This window comes from Bombus pyrosoma, linkage group LG12 (assembly GCF_014825855.1).
Source record: "Bombus pyrosoma isolate SC7728 linkage group LG12, ASM1482585v1, whole genome shotgun sequence".
Taxonomy (NCBI): Eukaryota; Metazoa; Arthropoda; class Insecta; order Hymenoptera; family Apidae; genus Bombus; species Bombus pyrosoma.
This window is the reverse complement of record NC_057781.1, coordinates 8,441,554-8,461,788: the sequence shown is the minus strand read 5'-3', so window position 1 is coordinate 8,461,788 and position 20,235 is coordinate 8,441,554. Positions and strand designations below refer to the sequence as shown.

At 35.2% G+C, this 20,235-nt stretch overlaps 5 protein-coding genes across 22 annotated transcripts; 2 read left to right on the top strand and 3 right to left on the bottom strand.

Moving 5' to 3' along the window:
* Positions 1-123: 123 nt before the first annotated feature.
* On the bottom strand, positions 124-9,158 carry LOC122573743. 13 transcript variants are annotated; one of them, XM_043740534.1, is made up of 3 exons: positions 6,234-7,173; positions 4,501-6,138; positions 124-4,421 (listed from the first exon to the last, which is right to left on the bottom strand). In XM_043740534.1, exon 3 carries the CDS (start codon positions 4,417-4,419, stop codon positions 481-483), a length of 3,939 nt encoding a protein of 1,312 aa, XP_043596469.1. In that variant the 5' UTR covers positions 4,420-4,421; positions 4,501-6,138; positions 6,234-7,173; the 3' UTR covers positions 124-480. The 13 variants fall into 13 exon arrangements, with proteins under 13 accessions (XP_043596469.1, XP_043596471.1, XP_043596470.1 ...); XM_043740536.1 differs by having other exon boundaries at positions 4,501-5,795; XM_043740535.1 differs by having other exon boundaries at positions 4,501-6,127; positions 6,238-7,173.
* A 778-nt stretch (positions 9,159-9,936) lies between these two features.
* LOC122573759 (DNA-directed RNA polymerase I subunit RPA49-like) lies at positions 9,937-12,121 on the bottom strand. Of its 4 annotated transcripts, XM_043740586.1 has the most exons (6): positions 11,778-12,121; positions 11,160-11,561; positions 10,863-11,067; positions 10,570-10,785; positions 10,233-10,492; positions 9,937-10,074 (listed from the first exon to the last, which is right to left on the bottom strand). In XM_043740586.1, exons 1-5 carry the CDS (start codon positions 11,845-11,847, stop codon positions 10,243-10,245), a joined length of 1,143 nt encoding a protein of 380 aa, XP_043596521.1. In that variant the 5' UTR covers positions 11,848-12,121; the 3' UTR covers positions 9,937-10,074; positions 10,233-10,242. The 4 variants fall into 4 exon arrangements, with proteins under 4 accessions (XP_043596521.1, XP_043596522.1, XP_043596520.1 ...); XM_043740587.1 differs by lacking the exon at positions 9,937-10,074 and having other exon boundaries at positions 10,112-10,492; positions 11,160-11,587; XM_043740585.1 differs by lacking the exon at positions 9,937-10,074 and having other exon boundaries at positions 10,112-10,492.
* A 140-nt stretch (positions 12,122-12,261) lies between these two features.
* Positions 12,262-13,679, top strand: LOC122573764 (protein SGT1 homolog). Of its 2 annotated transcripts, XM_043740599.1 has the most exons (6): positions 12,262-12,420; positions 12,484-12,594; positions 12,741-12,942; positions 13,022-13,221; positions 13,299-13,377; positions 13,493-13,679. In XM_043740599.1, exons 1-6 carry the CDS (start codon positions 12,379-12,381, stop codon positions 13,501-13,503), a joined length of 645 nt encoding a protein of 214 aa, XP_043596534.1. In that variant the 5' UTR covers positions 12,262-12,378; the 3' UTR covers positions 13,504-13,679. The 2 variants fall into 2 exon arrangements, with proteins under 2 accessions (XP_043596534.1, XP_043596533.1); XM_043740598.1 differs by having other exon boundaries at positions 13,299-13,679.
* On the bottom strand, positions 13,299-15,255 carry LOC122573763 (mitochondrial potassium channel-like). 2 transcript variants are annotated; one of them, XM_043740596.1, is made up of 3 exons: positions 15,095-15,255; positions 14,681-15,023; positions 13,299-14,591 (listed from the first exon to the last, which is right to left on the bottom strand). In XM_043740596.1, the coding sequence occupies exons 2-3, from the start codon at positions 14,843-14,845 to the stop codon at positions 13,824-13,826; spliced, it is 933 nt and encodes a 310-aa protein (XP_043596531.1). In that variant the 5' UTR covers positions 14,846-15,023; positions 15,095-15,255; the 3' UTR covers positions 13,299-13,823. The 2 variants fall into 2 exon arrangements, with proteins under 2 accessions (XP_043596531.1, XP_043596532.1); XM_043740597.1 differs by having other exon boundaries at positions 14,681-14,992; positions 15,095-15,254.
* A 197-nt stretch (positions 15,256-15,452) lies between these two features.
* On the top strand, positions 15,453-18,311 carry LOC122573748 (S1 RNA-binding domain-containing protein 1). The gene is made up of 2 exons (XM_043740551.1): positions 15,453-17,410; positions 17,495-18,311. Exons 1-2 carry the CDS (start codon positions 15,500-15,502, stop codon positions 18,266-18,268), a joined length of 2,685 nt encoding a protein of 894 aa, XP_043596486.1. The 5' UTR covers positions 15,453-15,499; the 3' UTR covers positions 18,269-18,311.
* Positions 18,312-20,235: the final 1,924 nt, after the last annotated feature.

The window sequence follows — 20,235 nt, the reverse complement described above, 5'->3', positions numbered from 1 at the left end:
TAATCAAGAGGATTACATGCAAAGCGGTGCAAATACATTTAATAACATTTTGTTCTTTGCTACAAGATGATTTCTAACATGTTGCATTACATGAAGTAGTTAAGATTGTTACTAAACTGTTAGTATTTAACTCGGACTGTATCGCTTGCACCCCATTGCATCCAACCCTTCTCATCGAATTCAATGATCCAAAATTATCGAAGATCATGTGAATATTCAGACTTGTATAGTTTAACTCCCCATGAAGACAATGAATTGTCCCAGTCACCAGTGCACATAGTTTCGAGATCTTTACTTCCCTTTTCAAAACAAGTGTTCCAATCAGCATTACTTCAATAATCCAACTAAGATTGGTTCAAATCTTTCATTCTACAGAAAGACAGCAATGCCAAGAGGAGCGTAATAGTAATTAACGAAATACTCGAAACGAAGCCTATTTTCGCTCAATTAATATTTCTACATGATAAACACATGCTTTCATCAAACTGTCGAATTGGCAGACTCTTGAAAATGCGTGCTCACTTCTGTTTCCAACTCGCTGGATTCTTTACGCTCTGACCGGTCTTCGTTCTGCGTAGGAAATTCGTAAATCGGTTTGAATCCACCGAAGAGCTGTGGTTTGAAGTTCTCAGCATCGAATTCAGTTTTTTCTGTCTGAGACTCTTCTGCATTCGAAGTGGTCTCGGAAGAATCGTCATCCGATTTTCTACTAATGGTAGGTTCAACCACGACAACGCTCCAGCCGTTCTTTGAAGGTGTTTCTGCACTGATACTTGCTACAAACGGCGCCATGAAGTTCTGTGGAGAGGGCGCAGAGCTGGAGGAACTAGAGGGTTGCTGTGAAGGCAACAGAATGGGCTTCTGATCACTATTTTCAGTTTTAGATTTATCCTCATCACGCATATCTATGTCTAAACGATGAGAAGCTTGAGCTGTTGGAGTATAAACATAAGCAATTGGCGTAGAAGATGGCAAGGTTGGCAAACGATGAAGAGTAGCTGAGATAACCTCATTCTTCCTTGCTGGGAAAGGCACGAAATCCTGTAAGTATGGTATAACGTTCACGCTGGAATCTTTTTCGTCCTTCTCTTCTGTATTTTCTTGCATAGAATCTTCTTCTTGTCGCTGATCGCTGGGCACCAATAATGGCGTTTCCCTCATTCCATTGACAAGAATGGAAGGGTCAGGACGTTCCAGAGGATACGGAAAGTCTGAGGCAAGTGGCCGTCCATTAAAGACGTTATGAACAGAAGGTCTTGGCTCTTCATCCATTTCTTGATCCTCATTATCCTGAAGCAGTGTCTCTGGAGGAAGGGGTCTATGTGGTCCTCTCGTTCCAACAACTACGCTCTCATCTTTCTCTCTGGAATCGTCAGGATGAATATTCACAGCAGTATTCACAGGATAGACTACGTAAACCGGTGGCTCAGCTATTGGTTCATGGCTGTCAAACTTTCTCCTATCTGCATTCTGCTCAGTTACTATTCTATCCGGCTCGTCATTTGTATTTTCATCCATAGAGGACAAATTTGGTTCTGTAATATCCTCCGCGAATTCGCCATGTTGTTGGATCATCTGAAGAGTAGCTACGTGTGGCGGATCAGCAGTTCTTCGTTTAGGAAATAAGGGAGGTCTTGGCGGCACCTGAGGCGGCTCCTCTGAGTAACGTTCTGCCCGTTCTTCCTCTTCCAACCGCAATTTCTGAGTGGGTACACGGTGCGCCAGTTTAACATCGTCCTCCCCTCTGGAGGTGGCTGGTATCGATGGAAGGCGAAACCTCTTGACCGTGGATTCCACGTCTCGAGGAGGCACTATGTTCTCAGCTTTCGCGGAAGCTGCGCCGGCAAGCCTAACGGCATGAATTGGAGGAGGAGGAGGGTTTAATCTCTGAAGATAAGATGGATGTGGTGGTGGTAGAGGTCTTCTGGTTGGAGGATGAGACTGAACAGGCTGTCTCACTCTGGTGGGATAGCCTTGACCAGCTGGAATCGTTCCAATCGCCTCTGATCCACGGTGTCCATGAGACGTTTTAGCATTTGGACGGAATTGTGGTAGAATGTTTGGCAAAGTAGAATCGGGAGGATAAGGACGTCTTCTTATTCCCATAGCTTCTGAAGGAGGAGGAGGTGGTGGAAGGGGAGGAGACGGTGGTTGTTTCCCACGAGGTGGCAAAGGCAATCTTTGAGGTCTTGGATGATCCGGTCTTATCGTACCTCCGTGATGATAATGATAATAGAACTGTGGTGGCGACTTTGGTCGTTCAGCCGGCGGAGTCAAGTTCTCCGAAAGTTGTGGCAGGTGATCTTCATTTAAAACTGGAGGATCTACCCTTACAGGTTTCAACGTTGTGGAAGAAGGTGTTATTTCATGCACAGTGCCATCAGCTTCGTTTATAACAACGATGTGTTCCTCAACTGGTTGTTTAGGTTCATCTTTAGGAAACACCACGTAGTTAACGTCCTTATCATCCTTCTTATCTTCTGGCTGTTCCATAAGCACTGTGCCTTTTACGAATGAATTCTGCGTTCTAGAAGGTTCTATCTCGTTTGCCAGCTTCTGAGTTCCAGTAAGATTAGGTTGCCTCCATGTTTGAGCAGCATAAGTAGGATTATTCTCCAGTACGGATACTGAGGACAGGCCAATTGTTCCTCGGTAATCTGATTGTGGATCGTAATTGCTTTTGTCTGGTGAGACATCATATAAAGGTCGGAAAGAAGCATCGATTCCAGTAGAACCGCCATAAGGATTCTCTCCAATTGCAGTGCCTAGTGAATAATATCCACCTTCGACGTTTTGTCTGTTTCCAAGGACAAAGGATACTGTATCCTGATCAGGTGGTATCACTATATTGCTAGTGCTCTCTACCAGAATTCCTCCACCTAATCCAGTTGGTCTCTGATTAATAACTGCGTTTGGACGATATCTCTGGTTCATAATAATATTATCCGCAATACCATGTTTTCGATTATCTTTTTCAAACGCTGATGGCACTCTGTGTTCGTTGTCCAAGGGCATAGACGTTACTAGACGCGAAGGAAGAGCTTGGAACGGTAGCGAGTTACTGTGGAAGATACTTTCTTGAGACACTGGTGAAGAATATATTGCAGACGATGATGGAACTGGCGTACTTGTCGTAGTGGTTGCGGGAGTGGTCTCTGGAGTTCCAACAGTTGTGGTTATATTATGAACAGTCGACGTTGTGCTAGGCACTGTGCTAGCTTTTACAATTTCATTGGTCGTCTCTTTCATCGAGACATAATCCTTCGCATCCTCTCCATCTCCAATTTCATAATCCTCGTAACTATCTATATACTCTTCATGGTTTATAGGAGGCATCGTCTGAGGATCTCGATTGTGCTGCACTATATTATTTGGTCCTTGATGACCATTACTGTACACAGAGGATTGAAGTTTCTCTATTGGAAGAATATCATCGTAATCGTCCAGATGATCAGTAAATCGTTTGGGAGTGGAGGCAGGAGGCTTCCAGGTTGTTACAACAGGTGCTTTCGTCGAAGTGGAAACAATAGTAGGTGGTAGAGGACTAGATGTCGTAGTAGAAGTAGTAGTACTAGTCGTCGTCATCGTCGTCGTCGTCGTCGTCGATGTTGTCGTGGGTCTAGAAGTCGTAGAAGTGGTGGTAGCTCTAGATGTAGTCGACGGGGTTAGTTTAGGAGTCGTTCTCATTGTTGTAGTCGAAGTTGTCTTAGGCATATACGGTTTTCTGGTAGGATAATACATTACAGTTTCTCCATGATAAGGCTTGTGATTATAAGTACTATAACTATTTGATCCACTCTGAACTTTTGTATTTGCATAGGAACTTGATATCAATGGATATTTGTCCTTGCCGTACTTGTCGGAAGAATAATGAACAGGAAGATTAAGAAAATCATGAAAATTAGGTGAATAAGGATTAATCTCGTTTGGACTAACATCATCGGTCTCTTTGTTGTTTTCCATCTTCTTTTTCGTTAAATAAGATTCGTTCTCCCTCACTAAGTCCTTGTTGTTCACCTTTTCATCTTCGTTTACGTTTTCTTGATAACGAGTGCTGAAGTTGAGGGCTTTGACTGGCGGCGCCTTCTCGAAGTCAATTTTACCGGTGATAGGATCCTTCTCGAGCGAAAATGGTCTGCCACCGTTGAAGGCGAAAGGATACGGAAGATGATAACGCGGCGCTTCTTCGTCGTCCGACGTCGACAGCGCAGCGGTGCTCTCCTCTGCATCGAGATCCAGGTCAAGGTCACCCAGCTGCGCCGTCCTTGCCAAACTTGGAGAAGATTCCATCTCCTCCAGTAAGGACTTTGGCGGACTGTTGTCCATATGGCCTCCCATCAAATACTCCGACAAGGTGCCCGTCACGCAGGTCAATGTGACCATTAGTATCCATGGACCGAATCGCATTGTTCTTCGCATACCTGAAACCGTGTCATATTGGTATTAAAATGAAGGATATTAGTTCTATGTGAAAATATTTGTTTATACATTTTTACTAACTTTAATTATAGAATACGTGCGACAGGTAAAAGTTGGTCATGGCTTGCTTTTCTTATTTATATTTAGTATTTACATGTAGTATTTATTAATATAATACATGTATTTATATATTATGGCTCTACGATTCTTATTTATAGCAGTCTTATGGCTATTATTAATGAAAATATTATTATACTTGTAGAAAGTTAGAGTATCAAATTAGATTTCATATTCTATACATAGTATCTCTAAAGATCCAATTACGTAAATTGAAATTCTACATTTTCTTATACAAATTAGAGAAATGAATGTTGTAAGCGTTTAAAAACATGCTCGGTTTCTGTTTTTCTAGTACTCCATTATTATACATATTTATGAAACTTCAAATCCACGATGCTTGCTAGTTTTCTGAACTGTCTGTATGACGGATGGTAAAGTAAAAGGCCGGAAAACAGTTCCGTCCCTTGTGTCCCACATTTAATATATCTGGACACGGTAGTGAAACGTGCATGCGGGATACACGTACAGTTCATGATACGCCCCCTCCGGATTTGTCGCGTCATACCATCACCGAAATTACTGTAAACGCGTCACCGATGTCTGCATCACCTTCGCCAAACAAGAACAATGCGAACAAATGCAAATTAATTAATTAACCGTTCAGTTGCATATACCTGCATCTACAAACTTCAACTTAGAATTATTTCTTTTTCATTGGGTAATAAATTTTAATCCATTTAAAATCTCAAAATTCGAATCATTTTCACAATTGCCAGAAAGAAATTCAACTTTCCATCTTGCATCTAAATGACGTATTTTTAATTAAATAATTCAATAATTCACTTCAGAGCGATTGATAATAATTTGTAATTTACAGTAATTGTCAAGGAAGGGTCCACGAGTCAGACCCGGAAATTTAGGACGACACTGCCAGGAATTATTTGCAAAATGAAAATCAAAGTCGTTCATCGTCGACAATACATTGAGCTTCTGGCCAGTAATTAACGGATCCTCTGACCGTGGAGAAAATCATCAGCACAATAGAATGATAAACAGGAACAGGTTGCTACATCTTTCATCAAGCGGAATCGCGTTCCTACGCGTAACGGGTTCTCTCGTCCTCTCTCTCTTTTCCTCTTTCTCGTGCTCTTCCCGTAGCATTCCAGCAGCTTTTGTCGAGGTTGTGCCACAATCTCGATCGCTGTATTTGGCATTAGCATTTTGTTACTCGCACTTTCGAGCAAGCTTTCGTTGTCACAGACGAAACGGAACTGGTGCCTCGAGGAACATCCGCCGACCCATCAGGGACATCTTTTCTGGAGAACATTTGTGACTAAATATTTTATAGTAGCATCAAATATTAATTATAATACGATGATTAAATATTTGTAATTTATCATCTGTTCTTGTATTTTTTACTTAATTATTTTTTATTAGTAGATTTATTAAACGACATATTACTGATGAAGATTATAGCACTTCTTTGGAATTAAATAATATATCTTCTTTTCTCTACTTCAGTGGCAATCTTCTATAGTAAACTTAAATTTGTAAGGAAATACTGAAAGTGATTAAAAATCACTTTTAGACACTCCATATATTATTTTCACCAAATTGACCCAAACGTACTTCTATTTTTGTACCATCCCTGTTATAAATCTTCTCATGAACCACAAATTGATCAATCATAAAAAATTATAAATCTTCATTATAAAATCTCATTTTCTAATAAATAAACTATAATTAAAACTTACAAACCCTTTAAGAAGCATCGGCATAAAAGAGATTTAATAATATTCTTTTATAATTAGAATTGCTTTGTGGTGTTAACAAACTAGAGCAGGAAGAGTCGGAAGCAAATGAACCGTCATCTTTATTAATGCGTGGGTGGATAAAAGCATGGAACTCAAATAGATTTAACAATCTGTTCAGGGTTTTGGGTGGTCCTCAGTTTGCAGTATAGACGGCACATCTGCTATTGTTTGGAAAATTGGAATTTTCCACACTACATATTATAAGGTTTACAACTCGAACCGCGTCGAGAGGTTAATTGGCATCCTAAGCACATAAGACATGGCATAAACCTCGACACCCGATAAAACTCGACAATAGAGAAAGGACGATGGCATCAACTGGACGTTACTCTACGCACCCTTGACCATGTATGCTGATACCATGTATGTCCATGACAGTTCGACAGTTACAGGATTGGACAGAAACAGATTTCCACTTCATAGGAAACATTGACTAAAATACATCCCCTAGACTAACAGAACACAAGCACCAAGCGCTTTAAGAGACAACAGATTCATCACGCATTCGCCTAAGTTACAGTTCATGCTCTTTCGTTTATACTAAAAAGTTCAAACAAACCTACTAAACACAAGCTTAATAGACATCTTTAATCTACCTCCACCTTGAACGTTAATATCGTTCAAGGTTCGCGACCTCGACCGAACAGTTGCAACCTGATTGATCGCCACCTAGTTGATAAATCGCAACACAACCTGAAACAATCTATTATTGCCTGTGAGATCATCGTCCAAGGTCCCTCGGTGGTCATAATATTCGTCTTTAGCATGTTCGTGACCGTGACCGCCTCCTAACTCGGTGACTGGTACACGAAACAGAAACGTGTGTACTGTTCATCGGGATGACCCACTTTAACCGGCTTGTTTTTGGGGTTTCAGTCCTGAGAGTTGTTTCGGCTACATCAGGTTCGTGAATCATCAGCTTTTCCATGAGCAACGACACCGAAGGGAACCGTAATAATATTCATCGTTACCATTCCTCCTCGACCTCTTTCTCTTTTATCGTACTTCTATCAATGGTTCATTGTGATCTCGATGAATATGATTATTGACTTCGTTCAAGGGTCTCTGATCAATTATTTCAGTAAAGAATTTTCGTTGACCTTTTTTCTGTTTACGGTGTATTACATGATTGTACGTGTATTTGTATCAACGAACTGCTGATATTTATGCAAATTCATATATATATATATATAATTGTAAAGATGAAATTTGGATGTCGGTAACTGTTTTACTTATTAAATGTTATAGTAAGTACTATACTTTGGGTATTTTATATATTTTTGTATATTATATTATTCTATACACTCTCATAAATACATAAAAACCCACAATCTATTCTTATCTTAACAATTAGAACTTTTATCATAGTTGTATCATTATTTTTGTATTTAAGAATTTCTCTTTAAATTTAGCTTGTTTTCTAGATGCTGTATATGAACTTCTATTATTTCACCTATTTTCTTGTAATCATCTTCTTTTGTTTTATGTATGTGAATATTATTATTGTTATCATAAGTTTTCGATCGAAAAGATGATAAAATCTTTGATAAAAAATTTGTTCTCAACTTTTCTTTTTCATCTCGTATGATCTTGTTTGACACGGCTGTTAAGACCATAACGGAGTCTTCAACAATGCAGGATTTTCTTTATTACCTTTACTGTTTTTCTCTTCTTGTCATTAATGAATCTTTCATTTTTTCTTTTATTAATTTAATCTTCATTTAATTTAATTGTACTTAATTATACCTTGATCATCAATTGAATTATACGTACGGAAGATAACATTATAAATAGACCGTCGTGTAGTCGAGGTTTCCTTCGTTTTTAAATGAATCGTTTGCAAACGCAATGACAGTAACCGGTTTCAAACTCAATTTTTAACGCGTTTCAACGTGGTTCTTATCACGTGCATTTATGCTCCTCCATGGAACGTTTAATACAGCGTAAACTCGGCCTAATTATAACGGTATCATGATTACAGAATATATATGTATATATTCTAATTGTACGCTGGATACGTGAAATTTGTAACGAAATATTATAATACTCCGTTCTCATCTACTTAATTTAATAACTTAATTTGTTTTTTTAATTTAATGAATAATCTGTAGAAAAACTTGTAGTTTCATTAAGCAAAATTAAATATTATTGTTTAAAAATAATTGTATTATTACAATTTTTCATTACTTGATTAAACAATTTGTCTGTTGCAATAAGCATTAATTAAATAGACATATTTAAAAAAAAACTAGTTTTAAAATAAAAAGATAACAAAGGTAAAACAATAAAAAAATATTCAACACAAAAAGTATTCTTTTTCTTTTTAAACGCAATTTCTGTTAATGAATTTTTGTAGTTAAAAGGAAAGCAATACATTATAAAAAAAAATACCTGGATGCAATGATGAGATGAATGCGGATGCACCCCAGTGGTCTCAGAACGACCTTCAGTGTTTTTAAGCACTTAAAACTCCATGTACTTCAATTCTAATTACCGTTGAACCTGTCACTCTCGGTCTTTTGGTCACAAGCAAAGCAATCGTAAAACGCGGACACGACGAAGGTGAATAGAACGTGCGACGAAACCATGAAAACTTGCAGCCCTGGTAGAGGGTCACACGTCGACTGAGGTACCTCGGCAACCAGGTGATAGCAGGAAGACGGCTGAAGTGGTGGCGGTAAGGCGAAGAGGTGGAACTTCAGAGGAACGTGGACAAAATGTTGTACAAGAGCAAGACGAAAGTCCAGAGAAGGAAAAAAATAATCCCGGAAGATTCTCCTGTCGGAATGAAAGTATCACCAAATATAAAGATCACTGAATTGAAGTGATTTTGATTTTCAGAAATATTGTCATAAACCTTTGATATTTTATTAGATTACCCTTTCTTTACATTCTGATGTATGATTCTTGTGTCTTTGTTGTTGTTTTGGTAGTTGTTTATAAACTTCATTATTCAATCCTAATAATATTCTAATAATAATAATTCCTAAGTCGCTACTAAAATTAACTTTTTAAAGATGCATTATAATTTATTTTACATAAAATTATAATTCATTTTCTTAAAAATAATTTTATGTAGTTTATCACACCTTAATAACATATAGGTCAAAGATGCACCAATGTTGATGCTACATACGGAACAAAAAATCCGATTCTTGTTTTCATCAAAAAATGTAACACGCTCGGTAGAACAGGGACAAACTTTCTAAGGTTTTCTCAGTGTGTACCGATTGTAGAAAGATTCCTCAGTACGTGGTAGGTGTCGATAAAATGAGGAAGGAAGAGAAGAGGTGATGTTCCACCGTGTGTGTACGGCTATCGGGTGGTGGAGGTAAGAAAGAGAAGGAGTAGTTGAATCTGACTAATGGACGGCACAGAGTCGACGGAACGGTACGTGGAACAGTTAGACGACGACCCACATTACTGGGAGTTGCTCAGGGCCGGCCAACGTGCCAGTTTCTTCGACCTTACCCTCCGTTAATGCAAGCTAGATCTTCTAGGATCATATCAAAATCGTTTAATCATCAATTTAAATCTTTCCTCTACTTCCTTCTTCTCTAAAATGCCTATCGTTTATTCGAATGTAATTATCTTTCTACATCTTTCTTCACCCTCCTTTTTCAACTTAGGAACTTTCTTGCTTTTTACGCCGTTCGCCATTTGATCGCTAAAATTATTGATCTGCATTTTTCTTTTGAATTTTGGTAATTCATGTTGATTATTGAAATTGGAATTCGCATTTTTGTAGGAGTTACGGAAATATTTTGGAAGAGTGAAAAAACTGTAACATGGAAAGTTTGAAGCATTAAAATAGTAAGTATGGTCGAACTATAATAAACGAATTTTTATTCAATTAAATATAAATTTGGTTTCCATTTATACAAAGTTAACAAACATTAAATGTAATTCAATTATAAAACAGTTACAGAAAATTTGTACCCATGTATAACTATTTCCTTTTTCCTTTTTTTACAACAGATACTGCTGTAGGCAATGGAACTTTTAGAGTAATAAGTTTCTTGTTCTCTTTGTTAGGTAAAGCGCCAATAATTCTAGCAAGGTCTGTCATTTTTTTTAGACCCATACGATGACTGAATATGGTTGCAAATAATTCCAAATCTAATGTAAAGTTGTTAATTATCAATGCTAAGATCATACAGTGTATTACTCCCTTATCTTTTACACTGGTTGGTCTCATTCTATAAAATATTAAAAATTAATTATTGAATTATTAAACATTTTTATTACATGATTATTATATGTCTGTTGCACATACCTCCCATGTTTACTCTGAACACTGTACGTGTCTATTATATGTGAATTAATTTCTTGAGAAGCTGAACAAACTTCAATACCACGTTTTTTAGCATCCTTGATTGGCATATTTAACCATGCTGCAACTGATTGAACATAAATCAGCAGCGCAGCCTTTTTAAGACTATCTGGATCAGATTTCACATGATATAATGTCCGAGTGAAAAATTTTGAGTTTCTGAAAAATCAAAAATGTATATATTAGAATACAATAAAATAATAAAGAAAGATAGTAATTTTTCGAAATAAACATACTCTTGTATATTATCAGAATTGCCATTTAAAATTTCTGTAACACTATCGTACAAAGATTCCAATGTACTTTTTGGCACAATATCAAAAATATTATATACATCATTTACACTAGTTGCATCTCTATTACACTCTGGTAAAGTGGTATTTGTAATATACTCGTTATCTGGCAATTGTATTGACAAGTCCATTCTGTCAATTTCAACATCTGTAATGAAAATGAATTTTAACTCTATTCTTAGGAAAATTAGCACGAGATTATGTGTATATCATAAAACATTTGCAAAGACAATTCCGTACTAGATACAGTTTGTTCAAGCTGTTCTTTAACAGATTCTACATTCACTTTTAATCTTTCGTATTGCTCTGTCCTCCTTTTTACTTTCTTTGAACCAAACTGTTTGTTCAACTTAGCGATCTTTTCATCTTCTGCGCCCTTATTATCTTCCACTGCTGGTTTTTCCAAAACTGGAGTCACTTGCCAACGTTCAACCTGAACCAATCTTACCTTTCCTGTCCTTCTGTTATGAAGAACAAGCATACTACGCATCAAATCTTGGCTCGTATCTGGTTTATAACCTCTATAAACAATCTGTCCATTTGACATAGCCAGCATCGTCCTCTTCCTGTTTTGATCGTAAAATAATCCACACGACATTTTTTTGGCTTCCTCATCCTTGAGCTCTCCATTTTGAAAATTAACTATAAAACAATTATATATGTTTTCTCTAAAAATGAATACATGTAATATATGAATTATAAATTAACAAATCGAAGGATTACAATGGCAATCGACAAATGGCAATTACGATTATAAGAGTAATATGATTTCACGATTCCATTATTTTTCGAAAAATAATTTACACACGAATTGTTTCAGATATCGAAATACTTCTTAATGAATAAAAGTGCAATTACCAATGATTGGCTGAACTTTGGATGGTTCTATAATTACATCATCGATAATCCCCTTGAACGATTTTTTCATTTTTATAAATCACTGTTTAACTTTGATTTTTATTTATGATTTTTAACCTCACATTTGTCTACATTAAATTTTATAACACTAATGAAAACATTGAAGCGTCGCCGGAAGTTGGCTTCTTTTCATTTATCTCACAGGAAGTCCAACCATTTTGACTTAATTTCTAAGAGATCCATGAAGACATAAACTTATTTTAGAACACAACCATATCAGTCAAATTACAGAATTACTTTACCGAAATTCTACTTCTTTAATTATATTCCCTAAAAATATGAATTTGCCTAAAAATCTACAGTCTATTTATTAGTATACATAAAAAACCTAAAACAGATACAACAAAATCTTTTTTCGATTTTTCTAAACCGATAAGATGGTACACCTTATAGTTTGCTCTCTTTTATGATTAGCATCTCTTTTGTATTATGTTCCTTGTCTATACTATTCATATGAACTTTCGAGAAGTACGATATATGTGAATGTTGTGTTAAATTTCTTAATGGTCTGTCTTTGATATTTTAGAGAAGAATCGACCTAATGGGTAACGAAGAAACTCCAACAGCAGTGAATAATGATGAAGTAAGAAATGCAGTTAATACATCAATACTGTACACGTAACATAAAAGTTTTTAACGTTTACAGATGCCAGTTCCAAAAATAAGGCACGATTGGTATCAAACAGAAAGTCATGTTATAGTTCCGATTCTTGCGAAAAGCGCACAAAATGTCAAAGTTGTTTACGAGAAGAGTACGGTAAATATTTCATTTGTGAAAGTGTAAAATGTATATAATGTTTTTTCAACTAGTGCATTTTGCATTTTTGTCGGTCATATTTACGTGAAAGTAGTTATTGTTTAGTTGAATATCAGTTGTATATTTTATTCTTTGTTTGGTTTTAGTTGAGTGTGTCTGCCCAGTTACCATCAGGCAATGAATATAGCTTGGAGTTAGATTTAGCTCATGCAATAATACCAGATCAATGCACATACAAAGTTGATCCATCTAAAATAGAAATTAAATTGAAAAAACAAGATGGAATTACATGGTCTACTTTGGAAGGAAATCCTGTTGCACAAAATAAAGTACAACCCATACCTCAAGGTAAACCAAAGATCCAAATATTATGTATAAACAGAACCTGCTTTGAATTGTCATATTAAAATGATTTAAATTTTTTAAGAAATTTTACAAGCTAGAAATCAACCACCAGAGAATCCTGGAACTACCAAAAAGACACGGGATTGGAATAAAGTAGAGAAAGAGATTGAGAAACAAGAAGCAGAAGAAAAGCCTATAGGAGAAGCTGCTCTCTACGCTTTATTCCAACAGATATATGGTAGTGGATCTGATGAAGTTAGACGTGCAATGAATAAATCTTTTGTGAGTATTTCTTTTCAAAAAACGTTTGACAAATATGTTGTATCGATTTTAACACTGTAATATTTCTACATATATAGCAAGAGTCTGGTGGTACAGTGTTAAGCACAAATTGGTCAGAAGTGAGCAAAGGAAAAGTTGAAGTAAAGCTACCAGATGGTATGGAATGGAAATCCTGGAATACATAAAATAATTCAGATAATTAAAATTTAAATTGCTTAATATTTAGCACGTAACAATTTCACTTTATTTTTAATAAAATCATTTATTGCAGATAAAAATTAGTTAAACGATTGTCCATATAAAAATATCACATTGTATTTGCCCAGTTTATCAAATATATATGTGTATTTTTCTGAGAAAATTATAGCCTCGGTTTCTTATACAAAAAACAATGCAACTAAATAACATGATAACAAAATACTACAAAACATCATACAATATATCCAATTAAAAGCATATATTAATGTATTCTTTATTTCATTACATAATTAAATATATACATGTATTATACATTTATTTATAAAATATTGATAAACGAATAAATCTCTGTTACTAAAAAATTATTTCAAATAAATTCATTACTATGAATTGAAAGGTAACCTTTAACCAATTACCGATCTCAGTATATATATGCCAACAATACATACCCCAAATACAACACAAGCTCTTTGCAATTCTGTAATATTAGTATTATCTAATTCTTCATTAACCATGACTACTTTTGGTTTGCTATTCTTTTCTATTGTTGTACGGATTGTATTTAAACTATTTTCTAATGATAGAAAACTATTTCTGAGCACATTTTCATTCTTTTCTTGTGCTTCAGATAAAATGTTTTGAATATTTGCTACCCTTATATTGTTATATATTATCGAAGCTACCAATGATACGACTGCTAATAGGGCAGATGCAACAATAGATAAGTATTTATGCTTTTGAGCATTCATTGTTTGACTATCATGATATTCTTTAATAGCAGTTGCTAATAATGTGAAATGTTCTTTTTCCTCTTTCTCTAACAAATTAAGCTCTGTCATAATCTTTGCTTGGTCTTGAAGATTTTTATTTTCCACTATTGTCAATTGTACATACTTTGGATCATCCCTCTTGATTTGAATAAGTTCTGAATATACTTCCTTTAATTTATCATTTATTAACATTGCTTCACGATTCAATTGTCTTCTCTCATCTTGACATTTGAACAACTTATCTTGCGCAAAGATCACTTGTTGTTTGGCTATTTCAACCTTGTCCAAACCTGTTATTTGTTGATACCATTGCCACCATTTTACAACTTTCTTTGGTAACGGACTTGGTGCTAATTGTGGTCCATTTACATTTTGGATTATTGTTAAATCATTACTGATTTGCTGGAATAAATAAATTTAAATGATTTATATTTAAACATATGTACATTATAATTTTTTATACTTATTAATGAATAAATAAAATGTAATACCTTTGCAAGAACATCGTACTTTGCAGCAACTGCACTTTGTATATTGTTCAACTTTTCTTGTGCCTTTCCAGTGACGCTACTAATTCTTGTACTTGCATTAAACAGTTGATGTTTATTTATTTCGTTGTTTAATACTTTGATGAACGATCGAAATTTTTCTGCCATGATATATTGTTTATATATTTGAATCGTATAAAAATTTACAATATCAAAATACGTAGCTGTATTCCGGTATTATTACACATTATTATGTTTATTTTAATATTACTATGTTTTTAATATGTTTTTAATATTACAGAAACGCAAATCATCCTTTGAGACAAATCATTATTAAGTAAAGTGCCTTAGAAAAGAAATAATTATCAAATTTTTATAAATATGAAGGTTTTAGCTAAGTATATAAAGCAAAATCACCTGAAATATATGAAGAAATCTTATACTAAATCTGTATAAAATATAATAATTGAAAAATTACAAAAGTTATTCATTATAATTTCATAATCTCATTTGTAATTTTTGTATAATCTCGAAAAATATTGAGAATTTTCCGATTACACGAACTCGTCAAGCGCCTTAACTCAAGGCACATTTTCAAAGGTTAGTTGGAAGATGTACTTGAACTTGTTCGGAAAATTCTATTGATTATTATGATTATCAAGTAAAGTTGCAGCAATTTACTAGTTTTTTATGACAATCTTATTCGTAGTTAAGTAAGAGATTAAAAGAAATTATATGACATATATGTGTATAAATATGTTTTGTACATTTAATAATTAACCTAGAATTTTTTAATTTACGATTACCAAAAGTTATAAATAAATGTTCATTTTCTCTAGTAGTTTAGATATTTGTTATTGTTTTATAAAAATCGTCATAATGAAAAGGAGCATACGACAAGTGTCTCGAGCAAGGAAAATAATTATTTCTTCAAGTGATTCTGAGGATGAACCTGCAGATGTTTCAAATGATGAAAATTATGTTCCCACGAAAACACCTCAGAAAAAGAGGAAGACAATTACAAATAGTACCAGGAGTACCCTTTCATTAAGTGAAAATAGTAAACAAATAGCAACAAAACTTGGAAGAGAAAAAATAAAAACAGAACTTATAGATAGCACAAATGAATCAGTAGATTTGAATAAAAAGACACAAAATAAAAATGTAAAGATGAAAAAAGAAGAAATACAAAATTCTGACGCAGGAAATATTAAACAAGTATTAAAAGATATATCTTTAAAATCTACAGAATTGAAAGAATGGACTGTTGAAGATTATGTTAGCGAAGTGAACAATATTGAAAAACATATAGTAGAAAATGTTATAAAGCTTTTTAATAATGACAATACAATCCCATTTATCGCAAGATATAGGAGGGATATGACTGGTGGCATGGAGCCAGATAAGTTAAGAGCACTGAAAGAAAGTCTCGATCATGCTAAAGTTATCAAACAACGTTCTAATACTATATTGAAGTCTATTGACAAATTAGGACAGTGGTCTCCTGCTATTCATTCCACTGTTGTATCTGCCAAATCTTTAGACGACTTAGAACATATATATTCTTTTTTTAAGCCAGCATCTAAGCGAACTTTAGCAGAAAGAGCAAAAGAGCTAGGTTTGGGATCTGTAAGTGATTTTGTGTTACAGGGTCAGGCACTACCTCCATTATCTTCTTTTATTGATTCCACTAAAGATGGATTAAAAACTGAGCAACAGATTATAGATGGAATTGTACATATTATAGCGGATATTATAAATAAGAATAAAACTGTTTTTGATAAAGTCAAAGAGCTTGAAAGCAAATCTGCGATAAAAATCCATATTACAGAATGTAAAACCAATAGTAAATCTGCAGATAGTAAAGAAAAGGATGCTCACAGAAAGTATGAAACATATTATGACTTTAATGCAAACACAAAATATATTAAACCTCATCAGATATTAGCTATTAATCGTGGGGAAGCGCAAAAGTTTCTTAATGTAAAAATGACCATTCCTGACTTTTTTGAAAAGGGATTTAAAGCACACTGCTGTAAACAATATAATGCAGCTATCACAGCATCTAAATTACATTCTAAATTATTAAACGACAGTATTAACTATGCTTATACAAAACTGATAAAACCCTTAGTAATACGTAGAGTGAGAAGCGAAATGAAACAAAAAGCAGAGACAGCATCTGTAGAAGTTTTCGTAACTAACGTTAAACAGTTGCTTCTCACTCCACCTGTACGAGGAAAGATCATACTTGCTATAGATCCAGGATTTTCGCACGGTTGTAAGTTAGCGGTAATCTCTGAGCAGGGTGATGTACTTGAAACAGGTGTAATGTATCCACACACAAATGAAAAAAAATCTTATAATAAATCTGGCGATGTTTTGGTAGCTTTAGTGACGAAATATAAGGCTACAATTATAGCTTTGGGCAATGCTACAGCTTGCAGAGAAACTGAAATGTTTCTAAACAAGTTAATTAAGTCCAATGCATTCGGATCGATCGAGGTTTCGTACACGATAGTTGACGAAGCCGGAGCATCGATTTACAGTTGTAGTCCCGAAGCAAAATCCGAGTTCCCGGACCTCGACACGAATTTAATCTCTGCTATTTCTATAGCGAGACGTCTACAAGATCCACTCGCTGAATTAGTAAAAGTAGAACCTAAACATTTAGGTGTGGGAATGTATCAGCATGATTTACCAGAGAAGCAATTGTTAGCGGCATTAAACGAGGTGAATATAAAATTAAATAGCTTTAAAATTCAAGATAAAGTAATTAATTGACAAATTCAATAACAACTATAAAAATGACTACAGGTTGTTTCAGAGGTTGTGAGCTTTGTAGGTGTGGATGTGAACACCGCATCTCAGTGTCTTTTAAGAAGAGTTGCAGGTTTGAACGCATCCAGGGCAAATAAAATTATAGAATGGAGATCCGAATTTGGACCGTTTAAAAATAGGCAACAATTACTGGATGTGAAAGGAATTGGGAACAAGGTGTTCGAACAATGTGCTGGCTTCATTAGGATATTGCCAGAGACTTCAATGAATGATAATTCTGAGAAACGCGAGCCTGCTAAGAAGTCTAAGCAGACGTATAACTTATTAGATCAATCTTGGATCCATCCTGAATCGTACAAAATAGCCGAACGTTTCCTGAAATATTGTAATTGTAACTTGGAGAATTTCGGAACTACAGAGTTTATCGAAAAAGTAAAATCGTGTGCTGACGAAGGGTTCGCTAGTTTGGCCCAAAAGCTTGATACTAACGAGACGACTATGGAGGTGATAGTCAAAGGCTTATCCATGAAGAAGGACGAGGATATACGATTAAAGACTCGTACTCCTCTTTTTCGAAAGAGTTTGCTCAGTATTAATGATTTGAGCGCGGGGATATCGGTAACGGGTGTGATACGAAATATTACACACTTTGGAGCGTTTGTGGATATAGGAGCGGGTAAAGATGGGCTTATACCAACGAAATGGTTAAAGAATTCGGTGGTTTCGGTAGGTCAGCGTGTAGAGGTGAAAGTACTTTCAGTAGATGTTAACCGCGGAAGAATTGGCTTAGAATTAATTAACGTATTATGATATTTAATTTATTATAAATATAAGAATAAATTCTAATTTTTTACACAAGAGTCTTTATTTTTCCCAAATGATGAAACGTGTCACGCAATGATCTTTTGTTGGACTAGACACAGAGAATAAAATATATCCGGTGTACATCTGTAATTCACCCTTTTTCCTCTCTCGTAAAGTAAAAACTGTTGAGAACTCTATGAATAAACATAAATGCGGAATACACGTGGAATAGCATTTGCATATTTCACGCACCACTTATTCCGGGTTAATGACGGATAATAAATTGTCCCTTAATTTTGGTAGATAGAACAGTCTGTGCTTTTATACAATACTTAACTTACTACTATGCTTGAAACTGATATTTTATTTATAATACTCTAAATAGGTAATGCGATTGATCGTAACGACCCAGGGAATCTTAAGTGAAATATGTAGCTGGAATCGAGCTACAAATTTCGAATACAGAAAAGAAACAGAATCTATTCCGCGAGTTGAGAAGTGGCAGAGACGAATTCTGAACACGTCCCGAGGCGTCTCTCCCTAAGGAAGGCAGTTCGAGGTTGCGCGATGGTCAGATGTTACTCTGCATCGGATGCTGCAGCGAAAAGTCACAGACGCGCTCTCAGATGTGCAATCCTTTGATGTCAATTGGTTAAATTATTTTCCTTTCGTTTTATGTCTATCTTTTCACTTGAGAAGATAGAAATTGAGAGAAGAAAGATCACAAAATTATCCACAGAATTCTTTGTTATCTCATTTTATAATTTCATATTTATTTATCAATCCTACCACGTTTAATCGATCGTACGATTAATTCTTCACGCTGGTCATGGACGTAGTTAAAACACAACACGAACATTCGCGCATACAACTTAACGAGACGCAATTTTATATCGTCTCGTGCCACATTCCTTACGTACCAGACGCAACACGCTAACACGATCATCCCTTCGTTCGTCCCATTTCATCCTCTCCGTTTCACTCTCCTCACTCTTCGTATGCATGTTGCGTACCATCCACATACACGTCACTACTCGGCTACATATAATTTTGAGATAATAACGCCGCTCCAGACAAATACAAGAGGATTTAAAACGAACGAAACCTAAAAATCTCTGATTCTGTCACACACACAAAAAAAAAGAGAAGAAAAAAAGAAAGAAAGAAGACAATGAAAATGCGCGTTAAATTAAAAGTAACTGCCATTGTCTAAATCATTGTAAAAATTCCAGCGAGTTTCTAACGGGTATCGTTACCGTGGATAAATGCAAATATTATCCACGATTTTTACAAGAATCTAGTCGCGTTAGTTCCAATTAAAACTAATCCCCTTATTCTTTTTCCAGGCGACGCGAGCTCTGTTCTTTTCTGCTGCTCCTCGTTCCTCCGTGTCTTCCTTCCTCTTCTTTCTTTCTCGTAGACGATTTTTCGCCTGGAACATCCTGGGGCTCGTGTATCCAGTCAGCGATGGAATCTGAAACACTTGGAATATCGTTTAGGTGCGACGAAAAATTCGAATCACTATGAACGTGGTTGCAAGTTTCGATAAGTGGCGCAAGTCTTGATAAGCTCGAAAGTCTTGAAAGTTTCGACAGATTTTGATAGCTTGGTAAGCTTTCAGTATTTTAACAGGCATTTTTAATTTATGCGTTTTCGTTCAAGCGGTGCATCGAGCATAAAGCGTTAATGAAAGCGCATAGCGTTCGATTTATCACAAACGCGTTTATATTCATCGATATTCACGACAGTATTCATCGATGACAGGACTTTTTATGTTGTTTCGTAACGATTGAGTCGATCAACCAACAAATTTCGAATAGCTGGAAACAGTAACATTTACAAAAATGAAATATCGTTGCCCATAGACAAAGCATAAAAATGTCGTGTAACAGTCTACGTGTTATAATTATTAGCTTTAATAATAATAATAAAGTTTGCCATTACTAATAATGAATAACACACAAGTAAACGTG

Coding starts and splice junctions, on each gene's coding strand:
- LOC122573759 (XM_043740586.1), bottom strand. CDS start 11,847: ATGAAAAAATCGTTCAAGGGGATTATCGATGATGTAATTATAGAACCA. Junction 11,562..11,777: donor CAAAGTTCAGCCAATCATTG/GTAATTGCACTT, acceptor ATTGTTTTATAG/TTAATTTTCAAAATGGAGAG. Junction 10,786..10,862: donor AATTCTGATAATATACAAGA/GTATGTTTATTT, acceptor TTGATTTTTCAG/AAACTCAAAATTTTTCACTC.
- LOC122573748 (XM_043740551.1), top strand. CDS start 15,500: ATGTTCATTTTCTCTAGTAGTTTAGATATTTGTTATTGTTTTATAAAA. Junction 17,411..17,494: donor TGTTAGCGGCATTAAACGAG/GTGAATATAAAA, acceptor AAATGACTACAG/GTTGTTTCAGAGGTTGTGAG.
- LOC122573743 (XM_043740531.1), bottom strand. CDS start 6,656: ATGGTATCAGCATACATGGTCAAGG. Junction 4,422..6,631: donor ATCAGCATACATGGTCAAGG/GTGCGTAGAGTA, acceptor ACACGGTTTCAG/GTATGCGAAGAACAATGCGA.
- LOC122573764 (XM_043740598.1), top strand. CDS start 12,379: ATGGGTAACGAAGAAACTCCAACAGCAGTGAATAATGATGAA. Junction 12,943..13,021: donor AGTACAACCCATACCTCAAG/GTAAACCAAAGA, acceptor AAATTTTTTAAG/AAATTTTACAAGCTAGAAAT. Junction 13,222..13,298: donor GTGCAATGAATAAATCTTTT/GTGAGTATTTCT, acceptor CTACATATATAG/CAAGAGTCTGGTGGTACAGT.
- LOC122573763 (XM_043740596.1), bottom strand. CDS start 14,845: ATGGCAGAAAAATTTCGATCGTTCATCAAAGTATTAAACAACGAAATA. Junction 14,592..14,680: donor AGTACGATGTTCTTGCAAAG/GTATTACATTTT, acceptor TATTTATTCCAG/CAAATCAGTAATGATTTAAC.